Source organism: Pieris napi, chromosome 16, assembly GCF_905475465.1.
Source record: "Pieris napi chromosome 16, ilPieNapi1.2, whole genome shotgun sequence".
Taxonomy (NCBI): domain Eukaryota; kingdom Metazoa; phylum Arthropoda; class Insecta; order Lepidoptera; family Pieridae; genus Pieris; species Pieris napi.
The window spans coordinates 4993864-5015823 of NC_062249.1; the positions used below are offsets into that span (position 1 = coordinate 4993864).

Consider the following 21960-nt stretch of genomic DNA (forward strand, 5'->3'; position numbering starts at 1 on the left):
TGCTGAAATCGAATATTCTTCTTGTACAAAAGTAGTTTATTAAGTCAAGTACCTAAATTAATAGCTAATTATTAGCTGTCAATGACACAAGGAATCCCTGTGTGGGAGCTAGTGCACTTTACATAGATACATATTTTTGTATTATAGACCAGTCATTATAGACATTCGAAATCGAAAATTTGATAATAATTCCGAAAGTTTTCAAACTTCGGTCAAGTGAATGGTACATTGGGACGACAATAAATCTCATTTTGCAACCTTGTCCGCAGTCCGGAACATTGTTAAAATTGCAATTAAATTAATTTTTGCTGTATGGTCGTGAAAAAAATTCCAAAAGTTCTGCAAACTTGGGGAAGTTTTCTATATAATATTTCATATCACGTATAAAATTTGCAACCAACCTAAGTGTACGGAACATTTTATGTTATTGAAAATTAATGTTTTTTTTTATTAAACTGAATGAAAACGTTCCAAAAGTTCTGCAAACTTGACACATATATCGGAAAAATATACCGAACGGTTGTATAAATTTGCAACCTTTTTCGTTGACCGGAACATGTTTATTTATAATTCTTTTTATATCGTGGTCATTTTTTCGAGTAAGGTGGTCTCGGAATAATTACAAAAGTTTTGAAATTTGGTTGCAAACTTCGAAAACATCTATTCTGATGTATTTACAAATTTGCAACCTCATACGCGATCCGGAACTTTATGCAATTTGCAAAAATATAATTTTTTTATTTTTTCACCTTCAAGAAAATTTCAGAATTCACTCACAAAAAATTTCAATTCACTTTCAAAATTCAATTTGAAACAAAAAAAAGGTGCGAAAAAATCAGTTTTTTTTCTATTTGAACTGCTTTTTCCAATAATAAAAAATTTTTTGGAAAATTTTCATGGCCACCATTAGAAACAGGACATCTCGAACTATAAAAATATGTTCCTTGTGAATTTTTCCCGACACGAATAGTATTAGTTGTAAGCCGCTGAAGAACGGTGTACCGGTGTATATATATATATAAGATTTTTTATTTGTAATTAATAATTTTCTATAGAAATTTTGCCCAACACTGACGAAAAGTATATTACAAAGGTGTAGTACACTCTTTGTTTATATTTGAATGATTATAAATGTTTGATAATTACCTCCTCGCTCCAATAGTCATCGTGCTGATTGGCTGCGTTAATGATGCTTTCCTTCGTGCTAGCATTACGAATTTTAAAAACTCGATTTCGTTTTCCGACTGGTTTTTTGCTCTCGTTCGTCAAAAATTCCGGTGTTATTTCTTTAGCGCAAAATAAACACTTCTCAAAACAGAACAGTTGTTCTACCAACGGAGTTTCTTGTGCAACTGGCATTATTGATGCTCTTGGCCGTTTACGGGAAGCGTTGATGCTCTTTTCGTTTGTATATAATTTCGCGCATTTTTCGTGCACTGCTACAGCACTTAATCCAACTAGATCATCGCCTTTCCCATCACATCTTTTTTCACTACATTTAATTAGAGTAGCGATCCCTCTTTCTCTGACCGTACGCACATCTTCGCTCGTTACATCTTTGCCACAAATAAAACAGAAGCAGTAAAACTTTCCGCATTTTTTATGCACAGTAACAGTTTCTAAATCCAGGAGAGCAGCAGCTTTTCCATCACTTTTTTTTTCACTGCATTGAATGAGTAAGTTAATTCCTCTTTTATCTAGCTCTTAAACTTCTTCACTCAATAAATGTGTATCGCAAATGATACAATTGTTAACCGCTGCGTCCATCATGAAAATTCTCGAAATGGAGCAACGGAGCACAAGACGCTTTGTAACCAGAAAATCCCAAAGAGAGCACAAGACGCTTTCCAACCGAAAAATCACAGCCTACTGACCGTTAGTACGTCCGCAGTGTGCCACGGTCACGTGGCCACGGTAGCCTTGTTACCATAGTAACGCGACCATTGGCCGCGTTAACATAGCAACGCAGGTATACGACGTCGCGGCGGCTTCGTATAGCACAAAGTTTAGGCCCTGAATATATAACAGCGATGGGTACGGAAATAATATTTTGCGTGAATGTGATTAAAAATTATTTCCGTATTCCGGGTATGGTTGCAAATTCAAATACTGACATTAATCCCAAAAGTAAACAGTCCCCTCGATTTGCAGAACTTTAGAAATTTTCTTGAAGGTGAAAAAATAAAAAAATTACATTTTTGCAAATTGCATAAAATTCCGGATAGCTTATGAGGTTGCAAATTTGTAAATACATCAGAATAGATGTTTTCGAAGTTTGCAACCAAGTTTCAAAACTTTTGTAATTATTCCGAGACCACCTTACTCGAAAAAATGACCACGAATTAAAAAGAATTATAAATAAACATGTTCCGGTCAACGGAAAAGGTTGCAAATTTATACAATCGTTCGGTATATTTTTCCGATATATCTGTCAAATTTGCAGAACTTTTGGAACGTTTTCCTTCTGTTTAATAAAGAAAAACATTAATTTTTAATAACAAAAAATGTTCCGTACACTTAAATTGGTTGCAAATTTGACACGTGATGTAAAATAATATATTTAACACCACTCCAACTTTGCAGAACTTTTGGAATTTTTTGTCTCAAGAACTGAGCAAATTATCATTTATTGCATTTTTAACAATGTTCCGGACCGCAGAGCAGGTAGCAAAATTTTATAGTTTGTTTTAATACCACTCCCGACCTTACATCAAAATTTGAAAACTTTTGGAATTATAATGAATTAATTGTCTTGACTGACTGGACTATTATGTGTAACAAAGTTTTTTCTTTCCTTTTTCAGAAATAAAATACAATGTATAGCTTTTTAAAACTATTTTTGTATTATTATTAACTTACCAAAAATGTACACAGAAGAGAAAACGAAATAAAGTAGGGGAAAGCTAAATTTGTTCCACAGCCGAGTTCTACCAGGGTGGAGTTATCGCCATCAGCGTGGTAACAGCCTACGGGGATACCGGGATGCTCGTCATCATTGGGGGACAACGCCATCATTATATCCTGCCAGGCTTCACCTATAAAAACAGATCAAGAGCACTTAGAACTTTTTTCATTAAGTATTCGTGCGTTTAAGCTATTGATACCGCTATACATCCATTCATCAAACTTGGCAATGTAGGCAGCTTGAATTTTCTATATATTTAAATACAATAATTTTATAAGATAAGCCGTCACATGAAATGAGACAATTGAACTGAGATCTAAAATTAGAAAAATTCATGTTTATTTACATATTACTTTTTCATTGGAACAGCAATTAAAATATCGATATTTATCGCAGACTTCAATAAAAAGCCCGTAAAAATAGCAGAACCATTTAAATGTGTTAAAAATACATTAACACAAATTTGAAACACCAGTATGAAACGTACGTGTACAGTTTAATATAAATAAACACAAGCATAAATTATTATCAGATACAAAATTATGGCAAATCAAATATCCTAATTTTATCCACAATTAACAAGAATGTAATTATTATCAATACAATACAACACAGCGACAGCGAGGAAATGCAGCGTTAAAGGTATACTGCCACAGGGTCCAAACTTTTTAAATTTGTTTTAATTTTATTTGTAATAATTTTTAATTTTTATTATTTAATTTATATTACTATTAGAATGCAACATGATTGCTGAGTAATACATCCGATTTTAAAAATTGCCGAGCGACCGCTAGTCACTAATAAAAATCTCCCAAAGTTCATGGTTTAATCTCAAAGGTATAAATGATATTCTTACCAGTAGCTGATCTAAATAACACCATCAATGCGCTGCCAAACGTTTGGAAGTTGTTATTTCTGGTTAGTACCTCATCGTCTAAGGCTATTTTACCAAACAACTGGAAGAAATTTCGTGTCATTAATATATATGAGAAACTATATTTTCTGATTACTTAGGGTTAGTTTGTATGTCGTGCCTGTCTTACTACAGTCAACATAGCATCCTGATAGATTGAATGTTGAAAAGATCTCGAAATTCCGAGCCTTAGCGTAAAGCGTTATACGAATAGTCCCCGTACCATCGAGGCTACACTAATTAAAATAAATCAAGATTTGAACTTAAAGATGTCCACTATAGTCTTTATAGATTTTCAATTGTATTTACGTGATGACAAGAGAAGAGGCTTTACAACGGTTAAAAGGGGGGGTATAACACAAAATAACCTGAAAGATTACCTGCATTCCAACAACGGCATAAATGAAAAATAGTAGCACAATCAGCAGGGCTACATATGGTAGAGCCTGAAATGACTTTATAAATGTCCAAAGTAGAGTTCGTATTCGTTCTCCTCTTGATAGCAATTTTATCAAACGCATGGCTCGAAATAGACGGAAAAATGTGATGTATTTTAGAAGAGTTGTAGAGCCCTGTAAATATAGATGAAATTATCAAATATATTATTATAGTAGCTTGATCGCGTCCGAAAAATCCAAGCGGATTGATCCCTTGGCGTTGCGTAGAGCTGTGATGTTTCTCTGCTTCTTCTACCGCATTTACCATGGAGAGTGTTCAGAGGAGTTGTTCGGACTAACAACTGCAACTGAGTTTCATCATCGGACGTCGAGGCAGAATGCGAACTCAACCCGTATCATCTCGATCGTCGTTCCACGAGCGTTTTTAAGGCAGTTTTGAACCAGCTGCCTATTCAAGTACTTCCGAACCAATTCGACTTCAAGAAATGAGCTTACCCATTCTTAAATGATCGGCAACGCTTTCGCAAGCCCTCTTACATTGATAGTGTCCATGGGCTTCGTATCACTTAACATCAGGTGAGCCTCTTGCCCGATATTCCATAAAAAAACAACTTTGCTGTCATTAATATTGTTTCTATAGGTAAAAGTTACCCTTCAGTGTCGGTCTACCAGTCACCTCACTATAAGTCCGATTAGTGAAGTCGCAAGCGCATAATTTTCTCACTTTAATATGATAAAGAGATCTCATTTAATTAAATGAATTAATGCAATTAATGACAGTTAATTACCTCTTTATTTGCTCCAAGGGGTGCAATGAGCTGGAAACAAAACAAAACATTGTTAATTGGCTAAGCTAATTCATATTCTATAGACTTCAATTTAAAATATATCTAGAATACATTAATCTAAGCTAGAATCCTATTTAATCATAAAAGATTATCAGAATAAATTTAAAAAAATATATATTTACTAGATGACCCGATGAACTTCGTATCACCTAAATTTATTTGTTTCAAAACTTAATTTATTTTTCAAATATATGTTCCAAAGGGATTGGACCTCATACTACAGCTATGAAACACAAATTTGTGAATGCGTCTATAAATATTATCCAGCTAGGAACAGTTTTTATTGGAAAATTCAAATGTTTTTAGTATTGTACTTTACTTATTATTTATGTTCCCCACCGTTAAAACCTTCCCTGAACTTCCACAAATATTTTAAGATTATTAGCCAAATCAGTCCAGCCATTCTCGGCTTTTAGCGAGAGAAACGAACAGCAATTCATATAGCAATTAATGTACATATACGTATAGATAGATGTTAATATTTAACTAAGTAGTTAAAATAATATGTTTAATAAACCCTAAAAAATAAGTAATAAGTTATTATCAATTCATCAATCAATAAAAATGGTTTCTTGATATGAATTGTTTGTTTTCAAATTACTAGATACTAGTTAACGTAACATATACAGCCTAACGATTCTGTAACTCACTTTTGGAACTCACACAGCGGCAGACGCGCTGTGAGAGTTCAAAAAGTGAGTTACAGAATCGCACGGCTGGCCTAAGATTTATTTTTCGATTGCCTAGAAATATACTGACTATTGGACTTACTTCGGATGGCAGTTTATTTTCATTCACTTGAGTAACTACGATATCTATTATACTGCCCACTACCAATATAAAATCCGTTGTATTCCATGCATCGCCGAAGTAATTCTGTAAAATAATATACATATTTTAAAGAATGTTGCTTATGAAGTATGAAATCTAAAACGAAAGCTTACTACTCTACCATTCATTTAACTATTTAAGAAGTAATTTTTTTGCATTGCTAAGTGATATATTTTTTACACAAAAGCAAATACATAACTTTGAATTCAATGCAAACATATTTCGTAGCTTGTTCCATATTCTTATTTGTCTCAAGTTACAATCTCGTCTTAAGCGCTTTCAAATATGTCAAACTTACAGAAAAAAGGTTTGATAGCTTTTGAAAATAGATATAAGATTAATTAACGTTCTAAAATAGGGACGGATCTTAATCAACCTCGCATTGCTATTACTCAAAATGACGACATAATTTTAATAAGAAACCGAGTCAGAAAGTAAATAATTGTCATAGTAACAAATAATAGATAACATACCATACGTAATAAGCCACACAATTTTGCTAAAAAGAAAGAGAGCATAAAAAGGGTTTAACATTCACGTACCTTAAATCTAAATGCTGCCAATTTAAAAACAAATTCCAACATAAAAACTGTCGTTAAAAGCATATTTAAATAGTCCAGTATCTGAAAAAGAAATGTTTACATAACTTCTTAACCATGTTGAAGTGTCACAAATGGTGTTGTTTCCTTTTAATTCAATGATTTAATGAGAGACAGTACATATACTCGTAATAAATTAACCCTATCTCATCATGACCTATCTCATAGGCCATGTGCTTAACAACCTATGTCACCTAGACTAATTATAATAATATTTTTTTATTCCAATTACATAACACCAATCTATTTTTGTTAGTAAGTAGAACTTAAAGACTAGTTCTAGTACCAACATCAACAACAAATAAAAATAAATTAAAAATGAAATAAATAAACAGCCTACACATGTCTTACAGATCCGACAAGCTAATGCTATGCTATATAATTATTAAGCGAGAGCTATAGAGATTTTTAGTTTGTCTATATTTTTATGAAAATATTATTTTTATTTCGGCCAGTCGCTTTATTAACGGAAACTGTGAAATGAAGTCATTTCCTATGTAACAGTAACATTATTTCCGCTTGAAGAGTGAAGCTTAAAATACAGGTTAACTTACCTACTACCTACGGTTTGTTGCTACCTACCTTCTTATATAAGGGTTGTGCATCATGATACTTCATCATGAGCGCCACAGTATTGAGGACGATAAAGAAAAATATGACGTACTCAAACCGCTGTGAAGTCACAAACCACCATGTCTTGTATTGGATTCGATGTTTTGGAATATACCTGTAAATATTCTTATTAGGCCCTGGATCATTAAAACGATGATACCAAATGAGACAAATCTAACCTCCTTATTGGTTTAGCTTTTAGTGCGAACTCAACGCAGTTCCTTTGATTCTTATCTAATTCACAATCTTTGAACTCTTGCTCTCCTTCTTTTTGGAATGTAACTATGACAAAACCTACGAATATGTTAACCTAAAAACATAAATAAAATTAAGACGTCATATTACACAATACATATACGTAACTTTTTTTTTCTCTTTGTTGTAATGCTTTGGTTTCGTTTTTTTATTAATTGTATTTCTTTTAGTTAAAAAGGAATTTAAATTGGTACTTCTGTGTAGCCCGCCAGATTAAACCCCTTAGTGTTTTTTTGTGTTTTCTGTATATATAACAAAAAAAACTTTTTTAGCGGACCTAATTAATGGTCCATTAAGAGAACGGACAAAAGGTCAGTTCCTATAGGAGTAGAAAGAGTTGTATTTCGTAAATACTTTAATCTTTCACTGTTGAATGTCGTACTTTTTCATCTGTTTTTTTTAAAGTGTTGTTTACATTGTTTGGTATGTACTATAGGTGTAAGTGCTTATAAAATATAACATTCTTATCCATTTTTCATCACAAACTTGCCGCATTGGAGTGACTCGTAGCGGCAACTTAATTGGTTAAATAAATAAACATTTAAATCATTTTTCGGAAGATCTAACATGCTTTCAATGTTCAAACCATTTCAGGGTTGGATATATTTAGTAAACCTTTTGTGACATTCTTCACTTTTGGATCAAATATGTGTTTCCTTAGGACAATTTTATTCACCGTGCAAGTGTTAATGACGCACGAAAAATCAAACAGTGCACAGTTCAAACGACTTCAAGTATATTCAATACATACTTGATATTTTCACCAGACCTTTACTTGATATTTTTGTATAATAAACTCTCAGTATACTATTAACCAATTTAATTTAATGTTTATTAAGCCATCCATAAGAAGTATCCATAATAAAAAGACTAAACTAAACTTACCATAAAAAATGCTATCACAATAATATAACTTATGTAAAAGAATGCTACAAGGGGCCGAGAGTTCTCTATAGGCCCATGATTTTCCTCATTTGAGTCCATTGATGTTGATAATAGTCTAAAAATAGAAATAATTTATAACATGAAATATTTTATGGGAATTTAAAACTAAACTCTACATATATTTACCCTCGTATAGGGCATGGGGCAGACTATTTTAGTGTTTGAGGTACACCAAATGAAAACCGAAATAGAATTCACTAGCTTTATTGTCCTTTGACTTACATGGCGGTTATAGGGCGACTCATTGATCCACGTGCTAGTAGAATTATGAAATAATGATACGTTGACAATATTACAAATGGAATCACGAAATATCTATATAGACAATAATCACACCTCTACATACACCCCCTTCTTAAAAAAAAAAAGGGATTATATTATATATTGAAAAAATCCCAATTCATATAGGTAAGAACAAAAAAAATATGTTTCGATTGCATTTTAGCCAGTTCTCAAATCAAGCTCGTAGAAAGGATGAGAATAATAATAGGCTGTTTCACAATAATTCTTTGCAAACTAATACGAAACGATTATTATAGATATATGATGTAAGCCATAGTGATTTTTATACGTATAATATATTTAAAAAACACCAAAAGAATCTCTATACCTACAGCTTTTAAGGGTATTACTCAGAATACTTAGTGCGAACTGTGATCACCGTATGTAATCCCGTACATAATCCAATACATATTGACGTACGGAAATCTTAGCTTAAATCTATCTCTTAGACTTAACGCTCTCTTGACTTACCAAAAGTCTCTCTTAGTCTAAACTAAGCAAAGTGTATCCTTGACTGTTTTTTTTTTTTAATTTAGTCTTTAAAAATAGTTCTATTACGATCGATTTTATACATATTTTTTTAATTATTTATAGAATACGTACCCAGGCCATCCCTCAAATGTGGATACGGTGAATAATGTTAGCATTCCTTTGAAGACATTGTCGAAATTAAATTTATTCTTCTGCCATATACGGTCTTCTATTGTTGGCTTACCATTTTTGTATACTAGGTATGCACCACTGAAAGGTATGTTAATTAAATGTATCGTAATATTGAATACGGGTCATATTAATATATAGGGAGATTTTTTTGTAATTAACGTTACTAGTTTTTGATTCGATCAAAAATAACGAAAGCGTTCTTGAATAAAAAAATATATAAAAATACTAATTCTTGGAACATTTTATATTACGTTATGTTAATTGAATCAGCAGTATTGGCCTAGTGCGACAATCAACAATAAGGTCGTAGGTTCGAACCCCGGCTGTGATTTCTGACAACTGAAATGACCATGAAACAGATACAGAAATCTGAGACGCAGAGGAAAAAAACTGTAAAACGAAAGCGTTGATTTTTCAAGGATGTTCCGTCATTATTAGAAAGGAACGAATACTTACTGGCATTCTTCAGATGTCACTTTGGTTATATCTGTGCAGCTATAGAATTTACCCTGAAAACAAGCTTTTGTATTACATAGACCAAAAGTGTTGTATAGATACCAAAACTGGACGGTTTTGTGACGGCACAATTTGTTAATATGGTTTAACCAGAGATAAATTAATTGCGGTCATGTTTGTTAAACTTTTCAGTCAAAAGTACCTGAAGATGGTTTAACTATGTAATTCTATATAAATGTTTAGTCTAAGTTTTCTTTTACGACATTAACGAGGCATGTTTAGCATAACTACTGTTATGATTATTTTTTAATTCTCTAAACATAACTTGAAGCTTCCCTGCGATTCTGTAACTCACTTCACGAACTCACACAGTGGTTTTCGCATCGGCGGTCGCTCTCAAATCAATCGTGAAGCAGTCATTTTATGTTTTGGCATTCTGAAAAGGTGGGAGCTTGTACTTTATTGTTTATCAGAATGCCAAATCATAAAATGACTGCTTCACGACTGATTTGAGAGAGACCGCCGATGCGAAAACCGCTGTGTGAGTTCGTGAAGTGAGTTACAGAATCGCAGGGCAGTACAGGAATATTTATTTCATTATTTTAAATAATAATTCAAATTGTATGTTGCGTTAATTGTAAGCAAAGTGTAACTAATAAATAAACTAAAGTTATTATTGTTATCTGAATTAGACCAATTATAAATAAACTTTATTACATCCGGTCAAGTAATTTTAAGCGATTACCTTAAACAATTGAATGCCAACGACAGCGAACATAAATTGCAACATATGGTTTATAACCAGGATGTTCCCGATCGATTTAATTGAAGCAAACACACACTTCACCACATACTATCACAACATTTGTTAAAACCATTTACATTACCAAATCCAATCCAAAAACGCGATGTCACGTACAGTTGTGTAAGAAAAAAAAATTGTTAACAAAATATAAAATGACATTAGTCATCAAAAAAGCCAGTGTCCTGATCTGACTTGAACAAAAAAAAAATAAACCAAGTACCTCACTTTTCACGAGTGGAAATGTCCAGGTAGGGGTGCAAAGAAACACAGCAAGCTCATATTGAGTCCAAAAAATCACAGTTTAAATAGCGCACAACACCTTTGGGCTTTATCACATGCAACCTACAAAGCGAATTTTTGGACCCACGAAAGAAGCAGGGTTAGTACGAGGTCACAATATCTGTAAACTCATGCGTCAGGTAATCATTCCAATTAAAAACTATTGTGACCAAGTATCAGCTCCGAGGCACACACAAAAAATCTTCTAAAAGCTCTAGATTTCAAAGGTGCGGTGAACAACAAGTGCTATACTTACTAAAGACCCAAAGGTGTCGTAACAAATTAATACTAAAAAATATCCTCTACCTTGAACATTTGCACTCCCATTACTGCGAACATGAATTGCAGGAGATTTGTCACCAACAAAATGTTGCCAATTGTTTTTATAGCAACGATCACGCATTGCACAACGTGCTAGAAATATTATAAAACATTTTTAAATTTGTTTCTGTGATTATCATCTAATAAATAAAAGGATATAAGTTCAAAAGATAACTAAAAAGCTTACGTGGACTCCCAAATATCTCGTATTATAAAAAAATATGGACGTTATCGAATCAATGAGAGTTTAATTATACACTTTAATAAATGGTAAGCCTAAAGAAGACATTTGTGTACTAGACTAGCTAGTGTTCCTATAAATCTAAGTGCTATAATAAATTTGGCTGTATCCATAATGACAAAATTAACACCGCAGATAATCTTGTAATGACCAAACATGCCGTAGAGCACGCGAACTTTTTTTCTTCCGTAAAGGTTTTTTTTAAATACTATTGTAAAACTCGTAGCGAAAGCTATATAACAGTAACAAAATACTCCTTGCTACATTTCTGTGCAATACTAACTACGTGTAACTGAATCATCTCTATTGTATAGTATATTAAAAGAGATACTGACCTTCAATCCTTTAGCCCTATTGATAGCCCTAAGAGGCCTCAATACTCGGAATACCCGCAATATTTTGATGAACGAAACATTATTTGATCTGTAAATCGTATATATGTTTTATATGTAGCAATAGCAATTGGTTTTCTCAGCTAAAAATATTTTTGAAGTTATACTTCTTTAGGCGCGTTATGAAAAATTTTTGAGAGTGAAATTATACGATGCGCGCGCACCGAGACACAAAATTAACAGAATGAAGTTTCCCACGGAAGATGCTACGGCATTGGACATAATTTAAAAACAACATTCGAATAATAATAGAATTTATGTTACACGTAAGAGAATAGTAATAAATATTTATTTATTTAAATTTTCAAATGTTAACTGAACTTTATTGACTATAATGACTCCTTTTCCAGTCTTTGATTATTTAACTGTAATTAATTATTTGCATGCAATCAAAAAATATTTTTAATAATGCCAAAGAAGTATAGCTTCTTACGCGCGTACATAAGTACACGCACTCTTTTTTTTTAAGACCATGGGACCGCAGTAAAAAAGAAATTTTTTTGGTTGTATGGATCGTAGTTTTAGGCGATAGTGAAGTACATTATGTTCTCATGATATTTATTAGTTACCCAGGTAGATCATTAAATTTAACTTACCCAGATAGAGATACAAGAGAAACGATGACGACCAACAAGTCAAGCAGGTTAAAAGCGGAACGACAGAATGCGTCCTTATGTAGAATGAAACCGTAGGTGATGAGTTTTAGTAAGAGTTCAATGGTGAACACTGTAGTGAAGAAGTAGTCGACTCTACGAAGAATCTGAAAAACAATTTAGCTCAGTATATTAGCGACTCTTTGCTCAGAACAAATATCGAGGAAGTATGGCGTATACAAAACTTGGTACTCGTAATTAAAAAGAGTGACAGATAGTATTTTCCAAGTTTTTCTCGACCGATTTGGGAACTCTTGTAATTCGTAAATGTAATTATTATATGTTTTTTTAAATATTGACGTTCGTAAGGGTACATTGATACCAACATGATTAAATAAATACTGATTTGATTTAGTGTTTTGCGAGGTACAACATCTACTATGTATAAATATAGTTTTACCAGTTTTTGGAGGTCTAACTAATATCTTGTAATCATATAACATAGAAAATCAATATGTTCTTTTGATAATTACCTCTCGTTTGCCCTCGGTAGCCTTTCCTTCAACGGGATCTTCCATAGCCAACATAAGAGAGGAGGCAAGAATACAAACCAGAATCAAATTCTTAAACCAAGAATTGTTTTGTACATTATAACAGGTAACTCGGAACCTGAAATAAGAAATAATAATAATAGGTTAAGGCTGTTTTAAGGCTTTTTAAAGAAATTTCAAAAAGGTTAGTCGACAGCACAGGAGACCGAAGATCTGGCAGCTACCTCGGACAAAGAATTAGTCTAGCAATTCAAAGGGGGAACCCTGCCAGTATCTTCGGAACCTTGCCTAAAGGGACTCCTTTTAATGATATATTTTAGTTTATGTTAAGTTTAGTTATTTATTTCAATGTATATTATTTTATTATTATAAATATAAGAGAATTATATTTTTTTACTTTTAAAAGTCAATACATTTAATAATAGGTCTAATATTACTAATAAGAGGAAACATCCATTGCAAAGACGTGATTCGAACGCACGACCCCAAGGTTGAAAGGCGCCTGGCCCATGCTCAAGCCACAAGGCCTACTATGCTCTTACTAAAAACAAGCAATACTTTATTCAAAACCATTATATTATTTACCAATTGTTTTTCGAGAATATAAAAAAGCTGCTGGCTTCTGGTATTGGTCTCTCCTGAGATTTAATTTCGACTTCTGACAGCCTCCTAGGTCTGGCCGATATTGTTGGTTGTCGCTTTGGAGGCGGAGGTGATTCTTGTTTCTTAACATCCCCTGAAACAATAAATTTAACATAATGTATATACTGCTTCAAAATATTATTATAATTTATTTATTTATTTCATGGAACAGGGGGCAAACGGGCAGGAGGCGCACCTGCTGTTAAGTGATACCGCCGCCCATGGAAACTCTCAATGCCAGAGGGCTCGCGAGTGCGTTGCCGGCCTTTTAAGAATTGGTACGCTCTTTTCTAAGTCGAATTGGTTCGGAGGATAACAACTTTAACTTTACTGATATATACTCGTATATATATTTTATTCTGAATTTAAAAATTCATTTTATTCTTTTTTACATTATCATTATCTTCTTTTTACGTATATTAAATGGCGTTGTATACGACCATATTTTACATACACTCGGCGTCAAAAAAATCGCACCTTTCTTAAAATTCGTGTCAAGCGATTATAACTTCTAAGATCCTTCCTGTACCCTATCATTATTAGTATCATTTAAAAGCTCAATTAATAAGCTTTCAAAAAAATAATCATTTGTTTACGGGAAATCAAAAACCACAAATCGCCAGCATTTTGATTAAAAAGTGGCGATGTACGCGTTTGGAGGCTCACTAATTGTACCACCCTGGACGCGTATAAAACGAGGGGGTAAAAGTCAATTATGGGTTATTCGCTGTCCAGACGTCACAGAGGTCACTCCTGAAGAGCTTCGACAAGAAAAAGCCCAGTGAAAATGGATACCATGGCAAAGCAGCAGCTCAAGTGGTGGCCCTACTGCAAATCGGACTACGGCAGGTTGAAGTTGCTCGGCAACTGAAAATCAGCCGATTTCGAGTGCAACGGGTATACCAACGGTTCCAAGAGACTACAGGTTACATCAGGAGACATGGATCCGGGAGACGTCGCTGCACTACCGTCAGAGGTGATCGCTTCATTGTGTCGACGTCTTTGCGGAACCGCTTCTCCAACGCTGTGGAGCTGCAGCAGCGGCTTTGAGCTACTCGAAGGACAGCTCACAGCGTCTCCACTATCAGAAGAAGGCTGTGAGAGAAGAATTTGCTGCCCCGGAGAGCTGCTACAGGCCCCCAATTGACTGCCATCCACCGGACGAAAAGGAAGCGATTTTACGAAACGCACGTGCCGTGCACATTCGACCAGTGGATGAATGTCCTGTTCTCCGACGAAACCCGAGTGTGCCTATACACCAACAACATGCTTAAGAGAGTCTACAGGCGACCAGGGGAGCGTTTCACACCAGCCTGCACCGTGGAAACCGTCGGGTATGGAGGAGGATCCTGCATGTTCTAGGGCGGCATTTCTATCGACGGCAAGACAGACCTCGTGTGCGTCTCCAGAGCTGGAGATGGTCGCGGCCAGGGGTCTCTGACTGGCCACCGGTATATCACCGAGGTTTTGGAGGAGGATGTGGTCCCATGTGCAGGTTTTGTCGGCGCCAACTTCGAGTTCATGCACGACAACGCCCGGTGCGACACAGCCTTGATTGTCAAGGACTACCTACGTCGAGTTGGCATGAAGGTAATGGACTGGCCAGCAAGTAGCCCCGACCTCAATCCTATCGAGCACCTCTGGGACGAGCTGAAACGGCGAGTTCGGGCCCGTAATCCAGCTCCTGCCACTCTCGATGAGCTTCGAGATGCCGTCATCGAGGAGTGGGACAACATTCCCCAGGAACACGTCGTGACGCTCATCAGGTCCATGACTGACCGCTTGGAAGCTGGTCGGAGGGCTAGAGGAGGCAACACTAGGTTTTAAGACTAATTTTTAAGGATTGTCATTGTTTATTTTTAATTTTTGTATTGTTCCTTTTATTTGTAATTTTGATCAGAATACACATTGTTTCACATTTTCCCCGAATTTTCTTTTTTTATGGGGGTTGTGGCCAGTTTCCTACCGTTTTCAAATAAGGGATTTCATTAGCCTTCAAATGATACTAATAATGATAGGGTACAGGAAGGATCTTCGGAGTTATAATCGCTTGACACGAATTTTAGGAAAGGTGCGATTTTTTTGACGCTGAGTGTATAAGCACGACTATGATTCTAATAAAATAGCTGAACGTTTCAAGGCTAATCAATAAAATTTTACCGTTTTGTTTCTTCTCTACCGTTACTAGTGCGTCATTAGCATTGTCAGTCTGGTCTTCAATTTCTTGTTCTATTTCTTCTTCGGAACCGGTTTCCTCATACTCATTTTCAGATCTATATTAAAGTTAATTAAGTAATTAATTTTTTCATTGCGGTAACATGTCCTAAATTATTTCTTTCTTTGAAATGTAGTCACGATGATCATAAAAATTCTAGCATGCTTTTGTTATTTAATTAATTATTATTTAACTTATTTATTTATATATTCCGTTGACGTACCTAATTAAGGAGGTGCCAAAATTAAGGTTTGTTAGTTCATAAAATTTAAATGTGCTTTTTGACTTTATTAAACCATCATTAAAAATTTGATATCACTATTTAAAAATTTCTTTATACATTATTAATTTACCTGGCAACTCTTTTGTACTTTTTATACTTTTGGCTGCATGAAAAAATTCACATTTATAATTAAAACAAATACATTTTCTATTACAATTGCAATTCAAGCAAATATCTGTTTTTATTGATACTCACCCCTCACTAGAATATCCTTCCTCTTCATTGACATATTCATCATCTGTTTCACCTCTCTCTTCATCTATTTGAGGATTTCCAGCTTCGGTATTATCACCATCCTATTTAATTATTAGTTAAAGTAAATATTCGTTTGTAATTTCTTAGCTTAGAGCAGTATACTTACATCTTTCTCTTTAACAATTTCTACTTCCTGATCCATCTCTTCCGCGTCTCCCAAATTATCAACAGCGATAGCCAAGAACACGTTTAATAGTATATCTGATGTTATAGTAATAAGGAAGTTAATTGTATTTAATATTCCATACACTTTAATTTAGAGTATTAATTTCGAATATTCAAGATTATAAATAAATGCACGAAATTAAAATTATATTTAACTTAACTTAATTGCTAAAGAATGTAACATTAAGAAGGAATATATATAAAGGATACAGTTACCACAGATGAAAATAATAATGAAGTATATCGAAGCAAGCATACCAGGTGTACCAACACCACCATATGCATTTATACCATGATACATCACCACATTCCAGTCTTCTCCTGTTAGGATCTGTTCGCAAACATAAGCAGGAAAATTAAGAAAATTATACCTTATCAATTGCTAACGGTTATGAAAAACGGATAATAATAATCATCTAAAAATCTCTTACATGTATAGATGCATAATCTATATATATATAAAAAGAAAATGGTGTTCGTTTGAGGCTCTTTCACGCTTAAACCACTGATCGTATCGACATGAAACTACCACCATTCGATGCGAAATTTTTCCTAGATGGTTTATGGCTATTTATTTAACGTTCCTTCATTTTTTTATTTCTGTTTTACTTTTATGAAAATTTTTCCCGCTAATAAAAACAAAAGAGGCTTCCTAGAACCTCTAAACGTCAACATCTGTTAAAAACTCGACTTTCGAAATATTTCAATTTTCTTAGCGGGAAGTTAAAAAGAAGAATAATAAAAATATGAAAAAAAATAAAATAATGAAACATAAAATTTATTTTAATTCGTCCAGCAAAGCGGGCGCGAAACGGCTAGTAGAAATATAAAATATTTTTAGTTAAGATATTATTACAAATATTACTTTGTTTTACCTGAAACATTGTCAACACAGCCTGCCAAAAAGAATCAAAGTTATGCCTCTCTTTTTGTTCCTCTGGGTCGTAGTCAAATCTTCCTCCGAATACTTGCATACCCAGTAACGCAAAGATCATGATGAACAGAAACAATAGAAGAAGAAGGGAGAAGATAGATTGAATTGAGTTTAGAAGTGAGGCCACGAGGTTAGATAGCGATCGCCAATATCTATAAAAAAAACATCGCTTTATTTACGTGTTATAAATAAGGTTTATTATAATGTATCGAGGTGGTGGATTGTACGTAGAAAAATATAATATTATCTCCATATTGTTAGGGTTATCTTTAGTCCACGTTTTATAACATAACTAATTATGGTATATGGTGTGGGACTTACTTGGTAACTTTGAATACCCTCAGAAGCCTGACACATCGAAGCACAGATATACCCAGTTGAGGAATGGTTCCAGAAATTGTGAGACCCAGCTCCAGAATGGAGCAGACCATGACGAAGCAGTCGAAGCGGTTGAATAGAGATACGAAGTAACCCTGAAAAGGAATCACGTGCATTTAAATATATAGACCACAAGCCCATGAACAAAAAATACCTGTGAAATGACCCAACCTGAATTACGCTTAGAAGGCTGTTACTATATCTGAAAATAGCTCTGAGCACTATGCCGTCATTTCTGAGCGGTACATGTGAGTACATGAGTGAATGGACTTTCTCAGGTACAATGGGGGAATTTCGACTAATTATTAATGTACGGCTTTGTTATAAGTGTATAGATGATTAAAAATAAATGTCGAAAAACCTAGTGCCGTACAAAAGTGATGGTGCCGGAAGTCGGTGTAAATTTTTAATACTAGCTTTTTTCGAATTGATCCACAAAAAAGGAGGTTATGTGACCGGTATGTATGTGATATTGTTGGAAATTAACACGTTCACTGCGGCAAGTAAAATAATAATTTTTCATCAGGTGCGGCGGCGGGCCAAAATGCGCCCCCAATGATATTTCCGCCGGTGCGTGGCAGGTCTTTCTAGACCCAACAGCACTAGGATAGATTAAATTGCTATAACTTTGTGGAAACATAATGAATACATTTTTTTTTTATATTGTTAGAATGACCTTGAACCCAACTTCCTTAGGTTTGATTCGCCCCGGGATCTGGCAAACAGGAAATGAGAAATAAAGCAGGAAAAGCGGCAGGCCGATATCGACCTGAACCGCACTAGAATATATTTTTAGTAGTGATGGGACAGAGAAATATCGAAAATAAAACAGAATTATCGTAAACTCAACTCAAACTCAAACTCAAAATATCTTTATTCAAGTGGGTAACCAAGTACACTTTTGAATCGTCAAGTTAAATTAATCGTAAATTTACATTTACTACTAAAGGAACTGAAAAATTTATTTATTTACTTATGTATGCCTGTCTTGGAAACAGAAATACTTTTTATTTTTCTTAGTGGAAAATATTTCTTCACTGCTGTCACTATCACTGTCAATAACTGCAAGGCGAATTACTCTATTTTCCAAAATTTGTATTTTTCTTGTATTGCTTGCCATCGTTGATAATATCGAACGCTATTTTAGATCAGTTAGATAGCACAACACTAACTGGTCGGGCGCGCGCTCTGTGCGGTATCGGGTCGCCAGCTGCCTGTTGGGTGGGCGGGCTGAAATAGGCCCACTGCCGCACTCAGCGGATGCAAAGCAGCGTCAGTGCGTGGTAGGTCGATAAAAGCCTGCCGTTATGTTTTGATGGGGAAAACCTACAATTTTGACCGCAAGATGAAATATATATTTGTCCCTGTCGAATTTTTACAAACACCTGAGATAATCGTTACGCACCAGCGAGAGGGACATAGATTTCTTCGTCCGCACCAGCGGAAATACCGCGGCAGGCTCATATCGGCCTGTTACGCAGTGAACGTGTTAATAATATATTTGAACTGTTTAGGCTTCCAAGCATGTATGCCAATTTCGTAAGTATGCATATTTGTATGTTTATCCACAAATTTCTCAGAAACCAAAATTCTAGTTGTCAGATGTTTTTCAATAATATTAGAACGGGTTAGTTTCACCAGTTTTTGAGAATTGACATGGATTTTTGGACATGTATAATATATCGAGATACTTAGATAAATAATTCTGACATATTCTAAGCAGTATGTATGTATATTCGCTTGCTTAACCGTCACATTGATATTAAATGCAACCGTTAAATTACGTCTGAGTGAAATATTTGACAAGTATTCATATAAATAAAAAAAACACACCTGGAATCCCAAAGCATACATCTTAACAAGCATCTCCATAGTAAACAGCACGACGAACAAATAGTTGGCGTAGTTTTGGAAGTCATCCAACCATGGGTCTTGACTGAAATCAGTTTTATTCAAGTTAAACTTTATAAATGTTTACTGCACACTATTATATTTCGGTTCTAATCAATTTCTTAGATTTTTTAACACCTCCACAGCTTAATAGTTAAAATCCGTGGGGAATAAACATATGAATCCGAAACAGTATTTCTAGTAGAAATTATCCGTAATTCGTATGGTTAAAACAATATTAGGTTAAAACAATTCTTGGTTTTTCTACAGCTTGCTATATTTTGAAACATTACAATATCTCATCAAAAATTCTTAAAATAGTTTTATTTTATCTGAAAAATGTACTTACTTATAATGTTCTGTGGCTAGTACAAGTGTATTCAGAAATACAAGTACAATAATAGCCCAATAAAACGTTTGCGACTTGACAGCTTTACGACACGACCTGCGCATACGACGATTAACCTAAAATATTACAAAACTAATTTTACACCGTATTTACGAACATTTTAAAGATAGTGACGTATTTTATACAAAATAAAAATTGAAGAGAGCAAACATTGTTTAAATGTTCTCTACTAACAGATTCAGAGCCGCACGCTACGGATATTGAGAGAACTGCATCAACCTTGCATACAAAAACGTTGGGATCCGGATTGATGTCGGTATTGGATTTACAGATAGAAATATTATACTTATTAATTATGTGTGGTCATTGCCTTGGTTTTCAACAAATGAAAAATCTTTAAACATGTTCGATAAGACAAGTAGGTGATCAGGCTTTTGCGCTCGCACACGTCCTTAATTTTGTATTAGCCGATTTCCTGGGATATTTATCTTCACTAGCAAGTGTTAAAGTAGATACATAGACAGAAACAAACAATTTTTTTTAGAATAATCTTAATGTTTAAAATATTGCTTACTTTGTCAAATCTCTTACAGTAGATTTTGCATGTTGTAGTTTTCTGAGCTTCGCCATTTCCGTTTATATTTGTTTGCGAGTCTTCATTATTTATTCTCTCATTTTTATTACCTACAACAAAAATATTATGAGCTTCATACGTATATAGTACTCACAATCCAATCAGGCTATGAGAGTTATGAAATAGACATTGTTCTTGTGTCTTTGTACGAACCAACGAACACTTGAGAACTATAACGTCGTCTACATACATTGCCAGTCGCATTTGAGACTAGCTGCCGTGTACAAATCGGCCTGGAGAACAATACACGCTATCGCCATCGAATCCTTTATTATAATCACTTGACAGTGAGAACTTTTGTATCTTTTACTTTTTAACATTATATTTATTTGTGTAGATATAGTGATGTAAAATAAAGTATTTTTTCTTTTTAAAATGCCATAAGCTGACCAATAAACCAAATTATATTACTTTTGCCAGTAGGTTTATCAATTCCTTCTCAATGTATGTACATTAATACTTGACTATGCATTTCTAATGAACTTTTTGCTGTGCATAACCATTATGTGGAGCTGCACATCGTAGTGCTTTCAAACCACTACGCCATGGGGTCCTTTAAGAAAAGTTTGTACCATTTTTTAATGCCTTCTCGCATGTCCATGGTCAGCGATTTAAAATTTAGCTTAGCCTAGGTTTATATCAAGTTATAGATAAAACTGTATTTTCTAAAAACATATTTGAAATTTCAAAGAAGATTAACCTTGATTTTCCTGGTCTTGTTCCTTCTGCCCTTGATCATTTTCGAGATCCAGCTCTTCAGCAACTGTTATCCAATTGAGATATCCTTTCAAATCTTCTTCAAACTGCTGTCGTTCTCTTGACTTCTGAAAATCTCCTCTATTCTTTGCTTTTTCTCTTTCTTTTGAGAACTCTCTAGAAAATAATGATGTTGTTATTCATTCTGTTAAATTGATCACAAAATTGTATCCGCGAAAAGACTTTACTAATTATGAAAAAATAAGATATTTCCACCACTCTTACTTCGTTTATTCTTTTAGACATAAGTAATTACTTCGTTTCTACATAAAGAAAAAAACTTGAACGAAATTTCATGAAGTTTCAGCCGAAATGTTTTTAAATAGAAATAATTAGGGTTCTAAGTTCTTCGTATTAAAATATATAACCCAACCTACCCGGATAAAACTCCGAGAATCAAGTTCATAACGAAGAAATTTCCAAAAATAACCAAAGTAACGAAATAGATCCACACCCAGGTGTTGCCTTTCACGTCAGCTATCTGAAACGTATTGAAGTTGTTGCCAATATATTTGTTAACGATAAGAATATTACATATTTTATTGCACTATAAGCACAGTATCTTTAAAG

At 34.1% G+C, this 21960-nt stretch overlaps 1 protein-coding gene across 7 annotated transcripts in view; it reads right to left on the bottom strand.

Moving 5' to 3' along the window:
* LOC125057063 (muscle calcium channel subunit alpha-1-like) overlaps positions 1-21960 on the bottom strand; it is a 48657-nt gene that overhangs the window by 10396 nt on the left and 16301 nt on the right. For 4 of the 7 annotated variants that reach the window (XR_007118163.1, XM_047660512.1, XM_047660510.1 and 1 more), the window contains exons 8-35: positions 21768-21871; positions 21335-21507; positions 20575-20684; positions 20001-20116; positions 19595-19697; positions 17705-17856; positions 17325-17535; positions 16660-16780; positions 16391-16485; positions 16225-16325; positions 16100-16132; positions 15692-15804; positions 13475-13625; positions 12872-13007; positions 12342-12505; positions 11689-11776; positions 11098-11205; positions 9708-9760; positions 9192-9329; positions 8247-8361; positions 7286-7416; positions 7077-7221; positions 6438-6518; positions 5836-5940; positions 5005-5034; positions 4199-4390; positions 3762-3861; positions 2860-3035 (exon numbers count right to left, since the gene is read on the bottom strand). Coding sequence is in view for 6 of the 7 variants with exons in the window: in XM_047660512.1 (XP_047516468.1) it covers positions 2860-3035; positions 3762-3861; positions 4199-4390; positions 5005-5034; positions 5836-5940; positions 6438-6518; positions 7077-7221; positions 7286-7416; positions 8247-8361; positions 9192-9329; positions 9708-9760; positions 11098-11205; positions 11689-11776; positions 12342-12505; positions 12872-13007; positions 13475-13625; positions 15692-15804; positions 16100-16132; positions 16225-16325; positions 16391-16485; positions 16660-16780; positions 17325-17535; positions 17705-17856; positions 19595-19697; positions 20001-20116; positions 20575-20684; positions 21335-21507; positions 21768-21871 (3345 nt within the window). In the remaining variant the exon portion in view is untranslated. Of the gene's footprint in view, positions 1-2859; positions 3036-3761; positions 3862-4198; positions 4391-5004; positions 5035-5835; positions 5941-6437; positions 6519-7076; positions 7222-7285; positions 7417-8246; positions 8362-9191; positions 9330-9707; positions 9761-10452; positions 10561-11097; positions 11206-11688; positions 11777-12341; positions 12506-12871; positions 13008-13474; positions 13626-15691; positions 15805-16099; positions 16133-16224; positions 16326-16390; positions 16486-16659; positions 16781-17324; positions 17536-17704; positions 17857-19594; positions 19698-20000; positions 20117-20574; positions 20685-21334; positions 21508-21767; positions 21872-21960 lie in introns of all 7 variants that reach the window. The other 3 variants (XM_047660511.1, XM_047660513.1, XM_047660514.1) reach the window with 3 other exon arrangements.